Source organism: Saccopteryx leptura, chromosome 8 (genome assembly GCF_036850995.1).
Source record: "Saccopteryx leptura isolate mSacLep1 chromosome 8, mSacLep1_pri_phased_curated, whole genome shotgun sequence".
Taxonomy (NCBI): domain Eukaryota; kingdom Metazoa; phylum Chordata; class Mammalia; order Chiroptera; family Emballonuridae; genus Saccopteryx; species Saccopteryx leptura.
In genome coordinates this window covers 70,362,863-70,381,509 of record NC_089510.1, presented here as the reverse complement: position 1 = coordinate 70,381,509, position 18,647 = coordinate 70,362,863, and the positions used below count along the sequence as shown (strand labels likewise).

The following is an 18,647-nucleotide window of genomic DNA, read 5'->3' as shown; positions in this document are numbered from 1 at the left end:
TGTGACTTTTTCTACCTCCCATGTTATAGAGCAAAATCCATACTAACTACATATTGCCTCTGCAATGTAACTAAGATATCTTTCATCTTGCTTTTTCCAGAAGAGATATAAAAGACAAGGAGAGTGACCTGTCGCTTTGTATTTCTGTGGTATGGGCTAACACCTAATCTCACTATCCTATGCTTCCAAGTTTGCTCTAACTATAATTTAGGATTTGGTATGTACTACCAGTTTCAGTAATTAAAGTCATATCACTCTTCACTAAGTGACTAGTATTCTAGTAATAACCACTTTTCAGGACTGTGCCTAGGTTCAGAAAATTTCTAGCCTTTTATCAATATTAGCCTCTCTCTATTCCTAATCAAATGCTTAATTTAAAAATATATTAAAATAAGGTTCTTAACAGCTGTGGATAATTGACAAATCTCCCAAAGAACAAACAACCTCAGTAATGTTCATGAACCCTTAACCAAGACTCTCTCAAGGTTGGATCTTAGAAGAACATCACAGTGGCAGCTGATCTCGGTAGTTATTTCTTTTTCTTACTCAAAATCTCTTCAGCTCTGCTCTTTTACAAATGTACTCCCGCCTGACCAGGCGGTGGCACAGTGGATAGAGTGTCGGACTAGGATGCCGAGGACCCAGGTTCGAGACCCTGAGGTCGCAGCTTGAGCGCGGGCTCATCTGGTTTGAGTAAAAGCTCACCAGCTTGGACCCAAGGTCGCTGGCTCGAGCAAGGGGTTACTCGGTCTGCTGAAGGCCCGTGGTCAAGGCACATATGAGAAAGCAATCAATGAACAACTAAGGTGTCGCAATGAAAAACTAATGATTGATGCTTCTCATCTCTCCGTTCCTGTCTGTCTGTCCCTATCTATCCCTCTCTCTGACTCTCTCTTTGTCTCTAAAAAAAAAAAAAAAAAAAAAGAAATGTACTCCCGCCCTGGCCAGATGGCTCAGTGGTAGAGCGTTGGCCTGGCGTGCAGGAGTCCCGGTTCAATTCCTGGCCAGGGCACACAGGAGAAGCGCCCATCTGCTTCTCCACCCCTCCCCCTCTCCTTCCTCTCTGTCTCTCTCTTCCCCTCCCGCAGCCGAGGCTCCATTGGAGCAGGGATGGCCCGGGCGCTGGGGATGGCTCCATGGCCTCTGCCTCAGGCGCTAGAATACCTCTGGTTGCAACAGAGCAACACCCCAGATGGGCAGAGCATTGCCCCCTGGTGGGCATGCCAGGTGGATCCCGGTTGGGCGCATACAGGAGTCTGTCAGACTGCCTGCCGTTTCCAACTTCAGAAAATTACAAAAAAAAAAAAAAAAAAAAAAAAAAAAAAGAAATGTACTCCCTTGAGAAACCCACCAAAGTGCACCCAATAGCAAATAGAATGACAGCTATGAGACTTCACCCTCCTCCAGCTTGATGGTCCTCAGTTCCTTCTAGTCTGGGTGAGGCTTAATGGATGACTGAGACTCAAGAATAACATTCATCAATATTCCAGAGGCTGGGGCCTCTGAGCACAACTCCCAACAAAATCTAGAAATACAAATGAATTAGCCCCTTACCTGAAAGTATGGCAAATTGTCTGTGAAGTTGTTCAATTATATCCACTGCCAACAAGGGCCTGATTTCCTGTTGCATAATTTCATCTGTACAAATGAAATGCAAATCATGTTAAAACCTTGCATATTACAAGGAGAAATTAAAAGGAAGGGAAGCTCTATACTTAGGGAAATGTGGGACTTACCAAGCTGTGGTTATGGATACATTATTCTCTTGAGAAACTGGTTCCTGAGATGCATGCATGGATCTGGGTTTTGAGTGGTTTGAAGCACATACACTTGAGACAGGAACACATTCCTAGAGCTTCTCCCAAAGTTTTGGGCGGGACCAGTGCAAGAAGTTGGACCCTAAAGTTTAAGCTCTAGTAGCTTCACAGTAAACCAACGAGGACAGTCTTATTACCAAGGGACGTCTTTAAGTGTCTGCTCGCTCCTTGCAGAAGGAAATTTTAAACACAATTTAAGTTACCAGAGTTCATCTCAAGCTGGGCTATAAAATCAGTCTAGATTTATGAAGGTTCTTTGAGTTTTGTTTCCTTCCCTCCATTACTTACTTCCTTTTTGCCTCCATTTCTTTTTCTTTCTGAAATACTTAAGTAGCCTCTTCCCACTGCCAAGCATGTTGAACGAGGCACTTATTTATTTTGCTATTTAAAGATGCTCCTTATTGGATAAAGGGGATTAGAAGGACAGGAAGGTAAGTGGAATCCCTATTTCTGGGATGGGAAGAGAAAGCCATTTTCATGCTTTGTCTGCCTGAGATATTATTATCTTTGTTTAACCCTTTGTGTAGTGTGAACGTTCATGTCCATCCGTCCTCGTGCCTCCTGACCATCCAGAGTATGATGGTAACAAAAAATTTTATTTAAAAAATGTGTAAGGCAACATTAAAAAAAGACAAATGTAGGCCTGACCTGTGGTGGCGCAGTGGATAAAGCATCGACCTGGAAATGCTGAGGTCGCCGGTTCGAAACCCTGGGCTTGCCTGGTCAAGGCACATATGGGAGTTGATGCTTCCAGCTCCTCTCCCCTTCTCTCTCTATCTCTCTCTCTCCCTCTCTCTCTCTCCTCTCTAAAAAAGAATGAATAAATTAAAAAAAAACTTAAAAAAAAAAGACAAATGTATAAATTGGTTATCAAACAAACATGATTTTAAGTTAATAAAACTGTAACTGGAACTAATTTTATTTTTTGAAAAAAAAACTCACTCCCAGGGGTCAGTGAGCATAAAAAATACTCACTACTCCAAGGGTTATCTATTGTATTTCCCAGGGAATCTCAAATAATAAATTGGTTATTATTTCTACAACAGTTAAACATCTGGTTGGATTAAGGCATGTACCAAATAGCTTGTACACTAATATTAAATAGGAATCTCCTGTTAATTCAGCATGAAGTCAGGGTAATGTTATGATATTCTAATGTTGACCAGTCAGAGGTTATGTACGGGAAGCTCCTCTTAGATTCTCAATTTCTCCTTCTCAGCTTTGGTGTGAAAGTCCAAGGATGGAAGCACGTGGAGATGTATTCAGGAGGTACTTAGTAAATGCTGGTTATATATATCCATTGCTCTGTACAGGCCTTTCCTGGATTTGCTTTCTGAAAGTCAGATTAGGGTTTTGGCAAGTGCCCGCTTAAATCCCGAGACCCTTCCTCAATGATTTCTACCATTTTTTTCTGGAGGAAAGGGGGTAAACTCAGGCCAGAGTGCCTTCATCCCAGTACTCTTTCCACTCGAAATTCAAGGAAGTCCTGCAGTACTATTAATTCTATGGCATTGTTATATTTTACAGAAAGGGAGAACCTTCTCTGTTAGACACACAAAGTATTTAACAGTAAGATTATATGACGTCTGAGACCCGCTTAAAATACTCCAGCACTCCTCTCTACCAAAAGTGTGCAGGGAGGAGGAAAGAAGAAACCAGACTGAAAAAATGTGGATACTTGTTGAAGCTAGCTGATGGGTCCATGGGGGTTCATTATATAATTCTTTCACGTGTTTCAAATACAGTTAAAGTATTACAACAACATACAGAGCTTAAACACAAACAGGGGTTATGTAGCTAAAGAGTTTTTCAGAAAACAATCTCCCAGTGGTCTAGGAAAGTGGCATGCTCAAACACAGAGCTGGATTACTATTTTTTCCCCCCATTTTTCCAAAGCTGGAAACGGGGAGGCAGTCAGACTCCCGCATGTGCCCAACCGGGATCCACCCGGCATGCCCACCAGGGGGCAATGCTCTGCCCCTCCGGGGCATCGCTCTGTCGCATCCAGAGCCACTCTAGCGCCTGAGGCAGAAGCCACAGAGCCATCCTCAGTGCCCGGGCCATCTTTGCTCCAATGGAGCCTTGGCTGCGGGAGGGGAAGAGAGACAGAGAGGAAGGAGAGGGGGAGGGGTGGAGAAGTAGATGGGCGCTTCTCCTGTGTGCCCTGGCCGGGAATCGAACCCGGGACTCCCGCACAGCAGGCCGACGCTCTACCGCTGAGCCAACTGGCCAGGGCCTGGATTACTATTTTTAATACATGAGAGAACATATTTAAGAGACAGACCCTAAAGAAAAACCAAGATCACAGAGGCAATTTATTATTATTATACCTCAATATTTGAGGTGTGCTTTTAATTAAACATTTTAAATTAGCAATAAGATGTGAAAGGGACAACAGAACTTAGTAAGCCAACCATTCTTTACTCCATCTTGTTTTTTATTTTATTTTTATTTTTATTAAAATATAGTCAAGAAATTTCAAGATGGCTGCAAGAGTAGGTAGAAGATATAACCACCTGCTCTTGGCCCCAAACCAATTTACAGCTAAATTATAGTGCAACCAACCTGAATAACCAACCGAAGGATAACTGAACTGAGATAGTATAACCAAGGGTTTGCAGAAGCAGCCATGTAGAGAGGGGTAAGAAGGGCAGAGACGCGGAACAGGCTGGCCCTGTGCCCAGCGATGGCGGCTGCGTCAGCAGGACCCCTCCCCACCAGGAGCAGAGGTTACCAATCCCAAGCAGGGATCCCTGACCCCGAGCAGCAGAGGCAGGAAGAGGAGCTCGCAAAGGATCTGGTGGTGAAAATAAGAGGAGATTGAGTCTGCCTGGGTCACCCAGATGCCACCCACACAAGGGTGAGCCCTCCCGTTGTGACAGCACCTCCCATTGTTACAGTGGGGAGTCCCCAAATGCTGGTGCGGCCACTGGGCCATGCTTTGTTCTGCAGAGGGGTCTGCAGGCTGCAGCCACCGGTGACTTTGGGGATGCTCTCTCTCAAGGGAGTCTCGTGGGGGAGAGAGATACTGACAGTGACTGAGCAGTACGGCTTTGGAAAAATACCCCGTTTCCCCCACCTCGGATGCACAGCCGGCTCCCCCCCACACTCACACCTGGTGGGACACTTTTCCCACCACGAGGCTGAACTTGCCATGTGCAGGGAGACAAGAGAGCAGCACAGAGCCAGGACTTTCTGTGACTCTGGAAGGAGGGCTGCTCCACTAGAGGCACGTGAAGAGACTCTGAGATTGGTGGCCTTGGCGAGAGACACAGGAAGCAGTAGGATGGACAGCCACCGGGTCCCTGTGTGGAGTCTTGTTCTCCAGTACACAGCCGCCATCATTCTTGGCTGGAGCACTCACCTTCTGATGGCATGAACCTGGGGAAAGCAGCTGCCCCACCCTCTGGACGCCCTTTCACCTCCCCCAGGGGAGATCAGAGCCTGCCGAGGAGGCAGGTGCCTTAGCCAGAGAGTAGCTAGAGGTCTGGACAGGCTCGGGGTGGCAGCAACTCACTGTCTGGTGTTAAGGCGAAGGCCATTTCCTCCACTTTCTTGTGAGTCTGACTCACACTTCACCCTCACTGGTGATTCAGTAGATCTACCTACCCTCCTGGCTGCCAGAAGACGCACCCTCTGGGCTCCAGAGGCCACACCTTCTACCTTATAGTGGCTTTGCCCTACAGAGGGCAGGGCAAAATCCAGGAGAGACTCAGCTATGTGGCTCTGAGACAGGGGCATACCCATTACCTTCCTTGGAGCCTGACAGGCACCTCCCCATCAGGGGAAAGCCACCAGCCCCACCCTCCCAACTCTACCAGAAGCTCTTCAGTGACTGAGCCTAACAGGCAGCCAGCAGTCAGAGGCAGCTAGAGGTGGATTTCAAGGTGCCTGGGAACTTTTGTTGATCTGCGCCTGGGCCCGGTGCTGGTAAAAGTCAGTCTTGGGCCTGACCAGGCGGTGGCGCAGTGGATAGAGCATCAGACTGAGATGCCGAGGACCCAGGTTCGAGACCCTGAGGTCACCAGCTTGAGCGTGGGCTCATCTGGTTTGAGCAAAAGCTCACCAGCTTGGACCCAAGGTCGCTGGCTCAAGCATGGGGTTAGTTACTCGGTCTGCTGAAGGCCCGCAGTCAAGGCACATATGAGAAAGCAGTCAATGAACAACTAAGGTGTCGCAATGCACAACGAAAAACTAATGACTGATGCTTCTCATCTCTTTCCGTTCCTGTCTGTCTGTCCCTATCTATCCCTCTCTCTGACTCTCTAAAAAAAATAAATAAAATTTAAAAAAAAAAAAAACTTTTTTTTTTTTCAGAGACAGAGAAAGAGTCAGAGAGAGGGATCCCAGTCTGATGCTCTATCCACTGTGCCACCCGCCTGGTCAGGCTAAAAATAAAAAAATAAAAATAAAAGTCAGTCTTGGTGTGCACCTTGATCCTTCCCACATTAACCTAAACCCAGCAGAGGCAACCACAAACCATTGGTCACTTGTAGCTCTAAACAGGTTGCTGAGGCTCAGTTACATGCAGCATCTTACATGGCCAGCACCAGGTTCCCTAAGGGTCCAAGAACCAACACACTCAGAGGACAGCTTCAGACAACGTCAGAGCAGGATTCAATTAGCTTCACAATCAGCATATCCAAAGGGCGATCTCATCAGGCACCAAACCCAGCCGAGGCGAACTCTGCTTTCTGTGGTTAGCACCAGCGCCACAGCTCACACGCACTGGTCAAGGCACAACCTCACAGTCAGCCAGCCTGAGGGCCGATCCCACACACAAGAAACCAATAACAATCAAGGCTCAGTTACAACAGGAAGGCCCACATAACCTACACAAGTATCATTCTAGGAACACCCAGCTCAGGTGGTCAAGGAGATTGCACCACTGCACCCAACAGAACACCTACTATATAAGGCTGCCCCACGAAGACTGGGATTCATATTAGATTTATCTAATACACAGACACAAACACAAAAGAGCAACCAAAATGGGGAGAAACAGAGATGCCCCAAATGACAGAATAGGAAAAATCTCCAGAAAAACAGCTAACTGAGATGGAGATAAGTAATTTATCGGATATAGAGTTCAGAGTACTGATTATTCAGATGCTCAAAGAACAAAGCAAGAACTTAAAGAGAAAGCAAGCATAAAAAAGGACATAGAAACCATAAAAAGAAACCACTCATAAATGAAGAACACAATATCTGACATCAAGAATATACTGGAAGGAATAAATAGTAGGTTGGATGAAGCAGGGGATTGAACTGGAGATTTGTAAGACAAAGTAGGAAAAATACATCCAATCAGAGCAGCAAAAAGAAAAAGGAATAAAAAGAACGAGGATATTTTAAGGGGCCTTTGGGATAACATGAAGCATAACAACCTTCATCTCACAGGGGTGTCAGAAGGAGGAAAGAGAGCAAGAGATTGAGAACCTATTTGAAGTAATAATGACCAAAATTTCCCTAATCTGGTAAAGGAGAAAGACACGCAGTCCAGGAAGTGCAGAGAGTTCAAACATAATGGACCCAAAGAGGCCTACACCAAGACATATCATAATTAAAACGGAGAAAGTTAAAGGCAAAGAGAGAATCTTAAGAGCAACAAGTGAAAAACCGTTAGTTACCCACAAGGGAGCCCACTTAAGGCTGTCGGCTGATTTCTCAACAGAAACACTTCAGGCCAGAAGGGAATGGCATGAAGTACTCAAGCAATTAAAAGTAAGAACCTACAACCAAGACTGTTTTGCCCAGCAACACTATCATTTAAAATTGAAGGAGAAGTAAAGAGCTCCCCAGACAAGAAAAAGCTAAAAGAGTTTACCACCAAATCAGTGTTACAAGAAAAGTTAAAGGGTCTTCTTTAACAAATAGGAGAAAGGAAAAAGAAAAAACAGAAGACAGTTAAAAGAATACAATGGCAATAAATACATATCTATCAATAATCACTTTAAATGTACATGGCTTAAATGCTCCAATCAAAAGACATATGGCAGCTGATTGGATAAGAAAGCACGACCCATATATATGCTGTCTACAACAGACCCACCTCAGAATGAAAGATACATACTGATTAAAAGTAAGGGAATGGAAAAAGATACTTGATGCAAATGGAAATGAAATAACACGGGGGTAGCAATATTTATATTTGACAAAATACTACAGATTTTAAAACAAAGGCTATACAGTAAGAGACAAAGAAAGACACTATATAACGACAGAGGGAGCAATCCAACAACAGAATATAACCCTTGAAAATATTGACACATCCAGTGTAGGAACACCTAAATATGTAAAGCAAATCTTGATGAACATAAAGGGAGAGATCAACAGCAAAACAGTCATAGTAGGAATAAATAAATGAGGCTACCTCAAACCAAGAATGTTTTTTACAGCAAAGGACCATCAACAAAATGAAAAGACAACCCACTAACTGTGAGAACACATATGCTGATACTTCTAAGGGATTAATATCCAAAATTTATATAGAACTTATAAAATTTAACACTAAAAAGCAAACTATCCAATCTTAAAAAGGGCAAAAAAAAACACCTGAAAAGACATTCCTCCAAAGAATATAGAGATGGTCAACAGACAAATGAAAAGATGCTCAATGTCACTAATCATTGGAGAAATGCAGATTAAAACCACAATGAGATATCACCTCACACCTGTCACAATGGCTATGATCAATAAATCAACAAGTGTTGGTGAGGATGTGAAGAAAAGGAAACTCTAGTGCACTGCTGGGAATGCAGATGGTGCAGCACTGTGGAAAAGCAGTGTGGAGTTACCACAAAAAATTAAAAATGGAACTGCCTTTTGACCCAGTGATCCCAATTTTGAGAATATATCCTAAGAATCCCAAAACATTAATTTAAAAGGATATGCACATCTCATGTTCTCTGGAGGTTTATTTACAATAGCCAAGATCTGGAAACAGCCCAAGTGCCCATCAGTACATGAGTGGATAGTAAGTTGTGGTACATTCACACAACGGAATACTAGATGGCCATAAAAAAGGAAATCTTACCTTTTATGACAGCACGGATGGACCTCATTAAGCTAAGTGAAATAAGCCAGTCCGAAACAGACAAGGACTGTATGATTTTACTCACATGTAGAATCTAATGAACAAAATGAACTAACAAGCAAAATATTGACAAAATCATACATAGAGAGCAGGCTGACAGCTGCTGGATGGAGCTGGGTGAGGGAAATGGAGGAATAGAGCAAAAAAGGACAAAAAAAGAAAAAACTCATGGACACAGACAACAGGGTGGTGACTGCCCGGGTCAGGGAAAGGGGAGGTGGAGGAGAGTATAGGGGGATAAATGGTGATGAACGAAGACATGACTTGAGGGTGAACACACAATATGGGGTATAGAGATACGTTGTAGAACTGGGTACCTAAAACCTGTATTGTGTTAACTAGTGTCACCCCAATAAGTTCAATAAAAAACATAGTTAATATACATTATATTAGTTTCAGACATACAACATAATTATTCAACATTAAGATACCTAACAAAGTCATCACCACATGAAGTCTAGTAACCATCAGTCACCATTTACAAGGTTATTGCAATATTATTGATTATACTCCCTATGCTGCACATGCCCTTCTCATTTTTTTTCTATCCCTTCCTCTTCAGCAACTATCTGATTGTTCTCAACATCTGTGATTCTGTTTCTGTTTCATTGGGTTTACTAATTTATTGGGGGGTTTTTTAGATTCCAAATATAAGTGAGTTCATTCATTTTTTTTCTCTGTCCTACAAACTTTACTTCACATAATACCTTCTATGTCCATCCATGTTGTTGAAAATGGCAAAGTTTCATTCTTTTTTATTGCATTGCATATAGACACATCCTCTTTATCCATTCGTCTGCTGATGGACATCTAGGTTACTGCTATAGCTTGGCTATTACTAGCAATGCTGCAATGAACATAGGGGTGCATATCTTTTCAAATTAGTGTTTTTATTTTCTTCAGGTAAATACCCAGTGCTGGATCACATGGAAGCTCTGTTCTTAATTTATTGACGTATCTTCATGTTTTCCATAGCAGCTGCTCTAATTTACATGATCACCAACAGTGCACAAGAGTTCCCTTTTCTCCATATCCTCACCAGCCCTTGTTACTTGTTGATTTGCTGATGATAGTAATTTTTTTTCTTTTTTTTTTTTTTTCTGAAGTGAGAAGCAGGAAGGCAGAGAGATAGACTTCCCACATGAGCCAGACTGGGATCCACCCAGCATGCCCACCAGGGGGCGATGTTCTGCCCATCTGGGGCCATTCTAGCGCCTGAGGCAGAGGCCATGGAGCTATCCTCAGCGCTCAGAGCCAACTTTACTACAATGGAGCCTTGGCTGCAGGAGTGGAAGAGAGAGACAGAGAGGAAGAAGAGGGGGAGGGTGGAGAAGCAGATGGGCGTCTCTCCTGTGTGCCCTGGCCGGGAATCAAACCCGAGACTCCCACACACCAGGGCCGATGCTCTACCACTGAGCCAACCAGTCACGGCCTGATGACAACAATTCTGACAGGTGTGAGGTGATATCTCATTGGGTTCTGATGTGCATTTCCTTGATGACTAGTGATATTGAGCATCTTTTCATATGTCTGTTGGCCATCTATATGTCCTTTTGGAAGAAATGTCTATTCAAGTCCTCTCTTCATTGTTTTATTGGATTGGTTGTTTTTGTCTGTGTAAAGTTTTATGAGTGCTTTATATATTTGGATATTAGCTACTTATTGGATGTTTCACGAATATCTTCTCACATTCAGTAGGTTGTCTTTTTGTTCTGTTGATGGTTTCATTTGGCATGAAAACAATTTTCAGTTTGATATAGTCTCATTTGTTTATTTTTTCTTTTGTTCCCCTTGCTCAAAGACATTGAGCAAAAAAGATGTTGCTAGGAATAATGTCAAAGAGTTTACTGCCTATGTTCTTGGAGTTTTATGGTTTCAGGTCTAATATTTAAGTCTTTTAAAAATATTTTATTTATTGCCTGACCAGGCGGTGGCGCAGTGGATAGAGCGTTGGACTGGGACGCAGAAGATCCAGGTTCAAGACTCCGAGGTTGCCAGCTTGAGCGTGGGCTCATCTGGTTTGAGCAAAAAGCTCACCAGCTTGAGCCCAAGGTCGCTGGCTCCTTGGTCGACCTCGTGGCGCAACGGTAGCGCATCTGACTCCAAGGTCGCTGGCTCCAGCAAGGGGTTACTCGGTCTGCTGAAGGCCCATGGTCAAGGCACATATGAGAAAGCAATCAATGAACAACTAAGGTGTTGCATCGTGCAACAAAAAACTAATGATTGATGCTTCTCATCTCCGTTCCTGTCTGTCTTTCCCTGTCTATCCCTCTCTCTGACTCACTCTCTTGTCTCTGAAAAAAAAAATTTATTGATTGATTTTTAGAGAGAGGATAGAGAGAGAGAAAGGCAGGAAGAGGAACAGGAAGCATCAACTCATAGTAGTTGCCTCTGTATGTGCCTTGACCAAGCAAGCCCAGTTTCAAACTGGTGACCTCAGCATGGCAGATGCTCCATCCACTGTGCTACCACTGGGCAGACACATTTAAGTCTTTAATCTGTGTTGTTTATTTTTATATATGGTGTAAAAAAAAGTGGTCCAATTTTTTTTTTTGGCATGTATCTGTCCAGTTTTGCAAACACTACTTATTGAAGTGTTATCTTTACCTCATTGTATACCCTTGCTTTATCATTACTTGACCATAGAAGCAAGAGTTTATTTCTGGTCTATTCTATTCCATTGATCTACAGTCTGTTTTGTACCAGTACCGTATTGTTCTAATTATTGTAGTTTTGTAGTAGAGTTTGAAATCTGGGAGCATATCTCCCACTTTGTTTTTTCTCAAGATTTCTTTGGCTACTTGGGGTCTTCTGTAGTTCCATATAAATTTTAGGATTAAGTTTTTCTAAATTTGAGAAGAAAGTCTTTGGTATTTTAATAGGGATTACAATGAATCTGCATATTACTTTAGGTAGTAAGGACATATTAACAATAATATTCTTTCCAATCCATGACCAAGGTATCCTTCCATTTATTTGTATCTTGCTCAATATCTTTCTTCAATGTCTTATACTTTTCAGAATATGGGTCTTCTCATCTTTAATTAAATTTATTTGTAGGTATTTTATACTTTTTGATACAATTGTAAATGGGATTGTTTTCTTGATTTCTTCTTCTGATTGTGTGTATAAAATGTAATAGATTTTTGTATATTGATTCTATATCCTGCAACATTACTGAAGTCATTTATTAGTTCAAATAGTTTCTTGGCAATGTCTTTAGGGCTTTCTATATTTAGTATCATGTCATCTGCAAATAATAAGAGTTTTACTTCTTCCTTTTCAGTTTGGATGTTTTTTATTTCTTTGTCTTATGTGATAGGTATGGCTAGGATTTCCAGTACTGTGTTGAATAGAAGTGGTGATAATGGATATCTTTACCTGTTCTTAATCTTGGAGAAAAGGCTTTCAGCTTTTCACCACTGGGAGATATTATCAGTGGGTTTGTCATATATAGCCTTAATGAAGTTGAGATATGGTTCTTCTATACCCAGTTTGTTGAGAGTTTTTATCATTTAAAAAAAAGTTGAATTTTGTCAAATGCTTTCCTGCACCTACTGAGATGGTCATCTGGTTTTTAGCCTTTATTTTGTTAACATGATGTACTGCATTGATTGATTTACTAATATTGAACAATCTTTGCATCCCTGGGATAAATCACACTTGGTCATGGTCTATAATCTTTTTTTTTTTTCACTGATTTCTGAGAGAGAGGGAGGGGGAGAGAGAGAAAGAGAAATATAGATTTGTTTTTTCACTTTATTTAAACATTCACCGGTTGATTCTTGCATGTGCCCTAACCAGGATCAAAACCCGCAACCCTTTTGATGTACTGTTGAGTACAGTTTGCTGATATTTTGTTGAGAACTTGTGCATCTGTATTCATCAAGGACACACTGGCCTGTAACTTTATTTCTTGGTAATGTCTTTATCTGGTTTAGGTATCAGGACAATGTCACCTTCATAAAATGCTATCCTAAAATCAGGTCAAACCATCATCAGTCAAGGATCAACTGAATAATTATAAAGACTATGTCCATAGAGAAAGCTTAAAGATATAATAATATCAAAAACATAAAAATTGTATGTGTGATGAGATCGCAGCCAGGTTAAAAAAAGAAAGAAGAAAATGTGGTGTGTTTGTGCACATGTGTGTAGGCATAGGAAAAAATACATGAAATAATTGTGTTAGAGTACTGGGATCACAGTGTAGTTACCCTGTTCAGATCACAAAAAAACAAGCATGCTCTGATAGCCTTTATTTTTGAATGCTAACAGGACTTTACTGAAGTATAATTTACATGTAGTACATGTACAAATCTTAAGTATACAGTTTGATGAATTTTGACAAATCTATACACTGATATAACCATCAACAGATCAAGACATAGGACATTTCCATGGGCTCCATCCATTTCCAAACTTCAGAAAGTTTCCTTGTGACCCCTATCCCAGGTCCCACACTCCTGAGAGCTCCACATATCACAGCCCTCCCTCCCATGAATATATGAGTTAAAGATCGTATGGTGCCTCTGTGACTCGCGGTCCAGACCTCAGGGCCGGCACAGTACACTATGGCTCTAAACATCTACTCTTGTAACATCACTGGGGCCCCAACAAAATAGTTCTCCATATCTCATGGTCTATATCCTCAAAGAAAAGATGACTGCCTCCAAATGCTATGACGGTTTGTGAGACGTGCCACTGCTGGAATCAGCGACAGACACTGCTTCTGAGGGCTGGGAGGGTCTGAGCGGTGAGGATTTGAGCAGCGGAAGTGCTTAGGTAAGAGAAAAGACAAATTAATTAATTTGTCGAGTCCTCCTTCTCATGTGGCACAAATGCTGTAGGTTACTATATAATGAAAGATCATGTCCAGTACTACCAAGCATCAATGTTCTTTTTTTCCTACAGATTCATTATGCAAACATTCAAATTTTAAACTCCTTGAACACAATTACATTTTATTTAGATCACATTTACTTCAGATCACTGCTCTCAACAGAGCTCAAATTATGTGAATATCTCAATTATAACAATATAGTGCTTTTGTTGAGATAAAGGCAAAAATATTTAATGGATTTATTGAGTTGTGGATTATGGATATGTTTATCACTCATCCAATTTCACTAGCTAATCAACACAACACTCAGACACATGCAATGATTCAATTTAGTCATCTTTGCTGTTTTCTGACTTTTAGTCATATATAAACTTCAGCTTTATATATAATTTATTTTTCTTATGAGGGTATGTACGTTTGTCAAGGTAGGAAGACAGATATATTGATATATTTTAGTGAACTGAGGCATACAGACAGACCTCCATTTGTACTCCTGCCCCAGGCTCTGCAAATGCCTATTTAAAACTGCTTTGAGAACTGATAAAATATAACTAGGCATAAGCATTTCTGTTTTTGAATACTTACCAAAGTCCCTTTTCTCCTTTTTTTACAGACAAAGTTGATACATTTTTTGAAAGCTTCTTAATTCTACAACATTTTACATTGTACCCTTGTATGAGACAAGCACTGCAGAGGTGGAAGTTTCTATGCCAAGTTTCCATAGCAACAAAAGCGGAGTATGACATTCTCCTGTAGCCCTTCAGAACTATAGGGGCGGTGAAATCCGCTGGGCTGCCTGGGGGATTGTGAATAAAAAGCAATCAGCGAACGCCTTGAGGGAAATTAAGAAAATCTGTGAAAATACCAAATTCCTCCTTTCCATAAAGCTCTCATGTTTTAACCCTAGATTTTCAAAGTGCCCCCACCAACATTTTTATCAATAATCCCCCAGAGGCCCTGGCCAGTTGGCTCAGTGGTAGAGCGTCGGCCTGGCGTGCAGAAGTCCGGAGTTCGATTCCCCGCCAGGGCACACAGGAGAAGCGCCCATTTGCTTCTCCACCTCTCCCCCTCTCCTTCCTCTCTGTCTCTCTCTTCCCCTCCTGCAGCCAAGGCTCCATTGGAGCAAAGATGGCCCGGGCGCTGGGGATGGCTCCTTGGCCTCTGCCCCAGGCGCTACAGTGGCTCTGGTCACAACAGAGCGATGTCCCGGAGGGGCAGAGCATCGCCCCCTGGTGGGCAGAGCGTCACCCCCTGGTGGGCGTGCTGGGTGGATCCCGGTCTGGGGCGCATGCGGGAGTCTGTCTGATTGTCTCTCCCGTTTCCAGCTTCAGAAAAAGAAAAAAATAATCCCCCAGAGCAGTGCTTTTCAAATTATAACAGTTATTTAAATAACTTGGGCTTTAAAATGTAGATTCTTATTCAGTAGCCTTGGGTGGGGCATTTCTAACCAACTCTCCTGATGCTGCTGAGGCCACAGAGAAGCAAGCACTGTCATCTCCCCTAGACCCACTTCAAGTGCCATGTTTATCGTATAATATCAATACATCCCAATTTATATTTTGGTCTAATTCTAAGCTTAGTATTGCCTTTCCAAACTCATAACAAGTTCTATCACAGTTACTCTGAGATGTAAAAGAGGTAATATGACATCAGTGGGGAATTTATGGAATTTCAAAGCAAACCACCAACACATGGCAATAACATGGGTGTTTGAGAAAAATCTTTTGAATCCTTGGGATCAAGGCTCAAAGAACTGAACGATAAATTTAATTGGCTTCTTTTTGAATTGAATTTATTGTATTCAAACTGCTCCCATATGTTAAATTAAATTAAATTAAATTACATAATGTATGTAAAGCTTATATAGCACAGCACACAGTCGGTAGTAAGTGCTCCATAAATGGTATATTAATCTTCACAACAGCCCTTTAAAGAGATATTTTTAATTATTACCCATTCTCATTTTACAGAGGGAGACCTGAAGGTGGGGGTGGGGCTGGTCGGGGCGGGGCTGGGCTGAGATACAGTTATTTTCTGTCTGCTCTCATAGTACCTGAATGCAGGGATTAGTGAGAGAGAAAGGAAGGAATGTTAGGTCAGAGCCTCCAGGGATTTTTCTTAAACAAAAATAAATTGATTGTCCATCATATTGCTAAAATGTCTAAAACCCTATCAGTTTGATTCATTTATATTAACATATTATTTGTAAGGTGCTTTAGAAAAAATGTAACTCTTGGAAGAACGCCATATTCAGTGATCATTAGTCATATTGAAATAGTGGCAGTGCCCTGGCTGGTTGGTTCAGTGGATAGAGCGTTAGCCCAGTGTGCAGAAGTCCCAGGTTCGATCCCTAATCACACATAAGAAGCAACCATCTGATTTTATTCCCCTCCCTCTCCCCCTTCTCTCTTTCTTCCCCTCTCGCAGCCAGTGGCTCGACTGGTTTGAGCATTAGCCCTGGGCACTGAGGATAGCTCGGTTGATTGGAGCATCAGCCCCAGACAGGGTTTGCCAGGTGGATCCCGGTCAGGGGCATGTGGGAGTCTATCTCCCCTCCTCTCACTTAAAAAAAAGAAAGAAAGAAAGAAAGAAAGAAATAGTAGGCAGTTAGACAGACATGAGCAGATAAGAGTAGGAATGATAGGCCAGGTAGAAAAGGTCACCAACAGACCAACCTGAGTACCTAGCAACAGGCAAAACAACGATTGTAGAATGAGCCTCCACCCCCAGGGTGATATATATGACTTCAATCTTCTTAAATTTATTGAGACTTGTTTTTTACAGTATTGCTCTTCTAGTGCAAATGTCCATTAATAGGGGTTTGGTTTAAAAAATTATAATATAGCCATACAATAAAAATACTATTGAGCCATTAAATATAATCAGATCGATCTATACGTAGTAGCAGGTAAGGAAGTTCAAAATATACTAAATTTGAGCCTGACCAGATTGCTCAGTTGATCAGAGCATCATCCTGATATGCCAAGGTTGCAGATTTGACCCCTGGTTAGGATACATATAATAATCAATTAATAGATGAATAAATAAGTGGGACAACAAATCAATGTTTCTCTCTCTCCCTTCCCTTCTCTCTAATATCAATCAATCAATCAATTTAAAAATATGCTGGGGTTTTTTAAAAAGAAAGAAACAGAATAGAATGTTCTAATATATGTTACATTTACATATATGTACATATAGAGGGACATAACTGAATTTTTGCAATAAGTAATTGATTCAGAAATGGCTAGCTGCCTACCCAAAACTCACAGTTCCTCTTCTATACAATAGAATCATCGTTGGAAGGTGGCTGCCTAGCAGGGACTTCACATACACACACACACACACACACACACACACACACACACACACACACACACACACACACACACACACACACCCTATCTCCAGCTTTGGCCTTGTGACTAGTGAATGCCAATGGGAGATGAATAAGAATGTGTGACTTCTGAGCTGGGGTATTGAAGAGACTGGTGTGCCTTCAGCACTGTCTCTTTTCCCTCCTACTGGGTGACAGTAGTGCTGAGGCCAGGGGATGGCAGACACACAAACGGAAGCAGGCAGGGTCCCTGACCACGGGCAGTATATTAGAGTGCATTAATCCATTGAAATTTAGGGTTGTTGCAGCACTTGGTATTACCTAATTTACAGGCATGCATTCATTTTATAATAATATTTTAAATTCATTATTATTATTTTTTTTTTAAAAAGAGGGGATAGTCAGTGGAAAAGCAAATCTCCAACTGCTGACTCTCCTTGACCCTCAACAATAAAATAGAATGTAGGTCTTGGTTAACACACATTTCAATCAATGTGCTTTCTCTTAATCCCAAGAAATCAGTATTATGCATAGAAGTTGACTAACATCACCCCATAAATATAAGATTGCAGTACTGTCAGAAAGGTCACTTACACACTCATAAAACTTGCATTAAGATAGTCAGACTTTCATTGCTGTCTTGAGTCCCAGACAGAATAAAATGATTGACAGCCAAAGGATATAGGTGAACCTTTCATAACCTTTTTAGTGGGGAGGAGGGGGAGAAAGGCAATAATAGTATACGCACTGCTTTGAGTTTAGGACTCAGAAATTCTTCATATTCTTTCAAATTACTTCCTTGCCTTACTATTAACAAAGCTGTAAAGCTCTTTTGATTTAACTTTAGGAAAATTAGGGCAATAAATTACACCTGAAGCCAAGCTCTATAAGGTATTGTGTGCACGCACAGGCAAGCACCCATGTGCTTTAAGTATGGAAAGCAAAATCTGATTAAGAAGTTGTTCTTTCGCCTGACCTGTGGTGGCGCAGTGGATAAAGCGTCAACCTGGAAATGCTGAGGTCGCCGGTTCGAAACCCTGGGCTTGCCTGGTCAAGGCACATATGGGAGTTGATGCTTCCAGCTCCTCCCCCCTGTCTCTCTCTATCTCTCTCTCCCTCTCTCTCTCCTCTCTAAAATGAATAAATAAAATAAAAATTTAAAAAAATAAAAATTAAAAAAAAGTTGTTCTTTCGTAAGTAGCAAATACACAGTAGCCCTTGCCTTTGAGAATACAGTATATAATTACATGATATAGAATATACTATAAACATGAATCATGTCTCAATCAGAAAGTATATGGCAACAATGATGAATTTCTTTTAAAAGCACGGTTCTCCATTCAATAATTCTCTTCTCTTGAATAAACCGATTCCAACTATAAATAAAGAGTAATGAGAAGAACAAAGGCATCTGCTTTAATCATCTTTTCTAGTCTGTGATCCAAGGGCTGGGGAAGGGGGTGTATCATTAACATTTTCAAGGCCAAAAAAAAATTAATAAGCCCATCCATAAAAGCAGCAGTCTTAGAAACAAGTTGTAGTTGCTTCAGCTCT

General features: G+C 41.6%; 1 protein-coding gene and 1 non-coding gene across 14 annotated transcripts in view; both read right to left on the bottom strand.

Annotated features, from left to right (window-relative positions):
• Window positions 1-18,647, bottom strand: part of MCF2L2 (MCF.2 cell line derived transforming sequence-like 2) — a 261,068-nt gene that overhangs the window by 228,009 nt on the left and 14,412 nt on the right. For all 13 annotated transcript variants that reach the window (XR_010746835.1, XM_066347779.1, XM_066347777.1 and 10 more), the window contains exon 2: window positions 1,555-1,638. Coding sequence is in view for 12 of the 13 variants with exons in the window: in XM_066347779.1 (XP_066203876.1) it covers window positions 1,555-1,638 (84 nt within the window). In the remaining variant the exon portion in view is untranslated. The remainder of the gene's footprint in view (window positions 1-1,554; window positions 1,639-18,647) is intronic.
• Window positions 3,978-4,053, bottom strand: TRNAS-GCU (transfer RNA serine (anticodon GCU)). The gene has a single exon. It is a non-coding gene; the product is annotated as a tRNA-Ser (tRNA).